Consider the following 4,703-nt stretch of genomic DNA (forward strand, 5'->3'; position numbering starts at 1 on the left):
ACTTACAGTGGAGACAAAAAGTGTTAGGAGTGGAGGACTATGTACACTGTGGGATTCAAATCCTTGCCTTGCCTTATTTTAAATCAAATATTTATATTTATTTCACACAGGTGGGCAGGCATTGTTGCAGCACATGGGGAAAATATACTTGTTTTTTTTGTAGGCTGCTGAAGGTGCTGGTCGAGGATACACAGCGCCTCACTGTGGGTTACCAGAGGAAGCACACTAACCCAGTGTGGGCCAAGAGTACTTCCTGGTCAAATCAAGTAACCAGAAAAAATTATTGGGCCTTGTTACTATGTTACTATGGAAAACTCCTGGCCCTAACCATGACAGCTAGATGACATGGTGTTGGAAGAGGAATGAATTAATGTTTGTATGAAACCTGTACATTTTAATAAACATGCCACAACGCAATGTCTACATGGCAGCTAAGGGAATAAGGGAAACAACAAACTGTTTTATTTATGTTTTGTGTGTGGGTAGGAATGCTTTGATAATAAACTCCTCTGGGTTAACTTGAATAAGAATCCACCAACTTTGTAGTTTTGGGATGTATAGCAACCACACCAGCAATAGACAGTGTTTTAGAGTCTGCAGTGCACCAATTGCAACACTTCTCAGCACTGTGCACATGCGAGACAAGCACCTCTTTTGAAAATCAAATTTCGTCCACGCGGATGCAAATCGGGATCGCCGTGGTGTTTTCCATCACTTGGTGAGATTTCCATTCTTGGTTTTGTTTGGGAAGCACATAATATCCTGGGCTGGAGGATGATGGGGATCAGGATATGTGAGCACCACAGGGAGGACTGTCCTCGTACACCATGAAGACTGTCCTCATATACCATGACCCGCCATCATTCATCTTTATTAGTACATTAATGACTACACATTTGCAGTTACTGGATACATTGGGAATATTCCATTACCCCTATCCCACAATGCATCACTTGGCTGACACATGAGGATGGGTTTCCAATATGCAGGAAGGGTATACCTTGCACTGACTGCATCTGTGGTTAACCTTTGACCCTCCCATCAAGGTGGTAGATATTCAACACCATAAAAGGATCAGAGAAGGGAAATATAACCAGTACAATATTTTATATATGTAGCCCTTTTCAAGCAAACATGGACCATATTGTGCTTTTAGTACTTTATTCACAAACACTCGGATATCACTCAAACTTTCACACAAGTCAAAATAGAGTTTACACGGTCTAAACATATGATGTGCTTTAGTGCAGGGTTAGATTTGACAGACATAAGAAAGAATGACTGAAGATATCACACGCATTGTGCACAGAGCATAGCATAGAATATTATTGTTGCTGTGTCATTATAATTAAATGTGGAAGATGTTCCACAACAGAGATGCAAATCCAGCGTAGTACCAGGATGCGGGATTCCCTTCATGCTCGATTTGTTTATGGTCAGCCTCCCATCTAGGTGCTTCATCAGCACTTCATCATCTGTTTACCTTTCATTTTCTATTTTGCATTTCACCTCACTCATTTGACCTCATTTCATTTTCCATCTGTAGCTTCTTCGGCTGTTCAAAAGCATAAATACAGATACCTGTATTCCAAAATCCTTCACAAATCCTTCAATATGTTTTGATGCTGTAGTTGGCTATTTTGTTACAATACAACAGCTGATGATATATTCTATGTGTAGCTTTTTAGGCTGTTTGAAAAACATAAATACACATACCTGTACTTGAAAAGTATAAAAATGCATACTTCGATATGTGAATTGTGTATTTTAGGTTTTATATATAGGTTTTTGTATTGTATATTTTGTTGTGATACTGTAGCCCATGGCCATGCGTGTTTATCTTATGTTTCTGTTACTGACTATGAACGACTATCTGAAAGAGATTTTGGTTTTACTGTAGAGTAGTTATCCACTGAGAAATCATCTGGTGAAATGGTAATTACAGAGTAATAACATATAAAAGTTATATCTCTATAACATTCTAATAATCACTTGAAACAAGCTCTACTGGGCACCATTTGTTACCGAGTAGTACTAGTTGTTTCGAATTCTTCAAAAGTGCCATTCATCGATGGTGACGTCCTTTACCATGGTAAATGTACCATGGTACACTCTTTTTTTCCCCTTAGGGTTATATTAGGACTATATACTCTGTCTTTCATCTTCATATCTATGATTGAAACTGAGGTGGACAGGACATCATAGAAGACATGAGGGCCACTCCTTGAAACCCAGGTGTATACTCTATCAGAGGTCAGAGAGGCCTCGGAAGGAAGGATACCCTCTCTCGCAAACATCACTTTGCATACTGATTTTCATGTGTTCCATTCACGGAGGGAGTCTGGTCTAGATCATTCCCTGCAACTTAACTCCCTCACCTCGGAACAATCCAAATCTTAGCCTCACATTGGCAGGAAACGATTTTCTCTCTCCCAGACAGACAACGCTGCCATGGCAATAAAGTGAGTTTCTTTATCACTGATTCTGTAGATGAATGCCGCTATGTTTCAAGACAAGTTACGACTTATTACAAGAATGAGGAGTCTACTATGTGCATTTTGTATCTAAGTTAATATAATGTATTGGATAACAGGTTATTTTCACTGGACTATAAAACATATTTTTGAAATGCAAAAAAACATTGATGGACCGTATTCATCTATTTCCTTTCCAGGTGTGAGGCAGATTTGATATTGTGTTTTGAAAATCATTGATTACTGGGCTAGTGATGGATCTCAACGCTCTTTTCAAGGGTAGATTTTGTTGCTTTCTCAAGGACCCACTTGAAGAGGCTGAGACTTGGGGAGAGTCTGTGGACAAACTCCTGTGTAGTAAACGTAAGGACAACGTTTTTATCCTTTTACTATACTGCCTGTCTAGAAGGCATCACCGACAGTGCCAAGCTGATTATGCCATCCTCAGGATGTGATTTAGAAAATCACAGGCAAATTACGATTGTCTGTTACAAGTAACTAAAATGTATCAGGTTAGGATTACTGCCTTTGTCTTGCGACAGAACTCACGCTCATATGCTTTCTTACAATAACAAACATAGAGACATCTCATTCCCCTTCTTTTCCTATTTTTCCATATGTCCAGCTGGGCAGGCAGCTTTCCGACAATTCCTGAAGTCAGAGTATAGTGAGGAGAATATCCTGTTTTGGCTGGCCTGTGAGGACTACAAGAAGATCAAGTCTCTTCCAGAGATGATCTCCTCTGCAAACAGGATCTACTCTGAGTTTGTGGAATGTGAAGCACCCAGACAGGTAAGTAGCTACCTGAGGCCGTATGTATCAAGCATCTCAGAGTAGGAGTAGGAGTGCTGATCTAGGCTGATCAGTTTAGCCTTTAAGATCATAATGAATACGATTAAATGGGCAAGAGATGCCTGATCCTAGATCAGCATCCGTACTCTGATACACTCGACATATACAACCCCCGATGACAATCTGCTGGATTTCATAACAACTCAGAACAAACAAATGAATTAATGAGGACCTGGTTGGATCTAGACCTGTTTATACTTTTGTCTGCCTTTAGACATTCAGTGGAGATAAGATGTAGAAATGTGTCTGGGAAAAAAACAACTTGTATTTACTGGGGTTATATCTTGGTTGAAGATCAACATTGATTGTGGGACCAGAGAAAATATCACCAAGAACATCTCCCAGCCGAGCCTGACTTCCTTTGACGCGGCACAGAAGCTGATCTACAGTCTGATGGCCAGGGATTGTTACCCACGATTCCTCAAGTCAGACATCTACCAGGATTTGCTTCGGAGAGCAGATGCAAGGTGACTCTCTTAAATGACAAACGCTCTAAGTGTTTCTCAACGTTTTATGTACCACACACAAGCTATAGTCCCTCCATCCATGGAGGACCACTTTGATTAAAGGGATGGTTTTATTTATTTTTTACCTTATTTTCGACTTACCTAGGGTGTTGCTGCCTAGGGTTTAGTTTAGCAACGTCCAGAATCTCCTGGCTAGACTGTTTTTAAACGTAGCAATGCACGTGGAAATGGATTGTATCGTTCCTTAAAAGTAGCACCTGAGAACGGACTAAAATGGCTGCCAGCTCACCATTTAACCAGGAACTGGTCAAGAACAACCCAGAAGTTGAGAAACACATTCTTTCAACTCTTTCATCTACGCTATGCTTACCATGTTATTGCAATCCATGTCCAAACAACATATTTTCTTTAACCGGTGACTACATTTAATGGGTTGATTCCATTCTCAATGAATGTATATAGTATAATGTGTGCAATGTTGTATTTAACTAAGTTATTTGTAGAGACTAAAATGCCAAAATGTTGCCCCTTTGACTATAAATTAGATGATGAAAAAGTTATTAATTTGTATCAATAGTATTATCACTTCTGTATGCAATCAGATACCGTCACAAATTGAAATTAAAATGATTTGAATGAATCAAGCATCAAATTTGAAATAAAACAACTATACAAATGAGTTGCCAAGCTCCTGTCCTTGTTCTGTGTGGATATTTTTTGGGGAAAGCCAGATGCAACCATTATGTGCCTGCTTTTTACAGGTGCACTGGCTACTGCAATTCAAAGTAGTATGCATTCTAACCTTTTAAGTTCCCAGATATTCAGGGAGACAAAGAGGGGGCATTTTTTTGTGAATGGTGGAAAACTTTGAGTCGGGTGATGAATGAGAATGATCTGAAATCTCTATTGT

At 39.5% G+C, this 4,703-nt stretch overlaps 1 protein-coding gene across 1 annotated transcript; it reads left to right on the plus strand.

Moving 5' to 3' along the window:
- The first annotated feature begins 2,728 nt into the window (after positions 1-2,728).
- Positions 2,729-4,295, plus strand: LOC139387046 (regulator of G-protein signaling 21-like). The gene is made up of 3 exons (XM_071133021.1): positions 2,729-2,837; positions 3,100-3,266; positions 3,621-4,295. Exons 1-3 carry the CDS (start codon positions 2,729-2,731, stop codon positions 3,795-3,797), a joined length of 453 nt encoding a protein of 150 aa, XP_070989122.1. The 3' UTR covers positions 3,798-4,295.
- The last annotated feature ends 408 nt before the right edge of the window (positions 4,296-4,703 follow it).

Source organism: Oncorhynchus clarkii, chromosome 28 (assembly GCF_045791955.1).
Source record: "Oncorhynchus clarkii lewisi isolate Uvic-CL-2024 chromosome 28, UVic_Ocla_1.0, whole genome shotgun sequence".
Taxonomy (NCBI): Eukaryota; Metazoa; Chordata; class Actinopteri; order Salmoniformes; family Salmonidae; genus Oncorhynchus; species Oncorhynchus clarkii.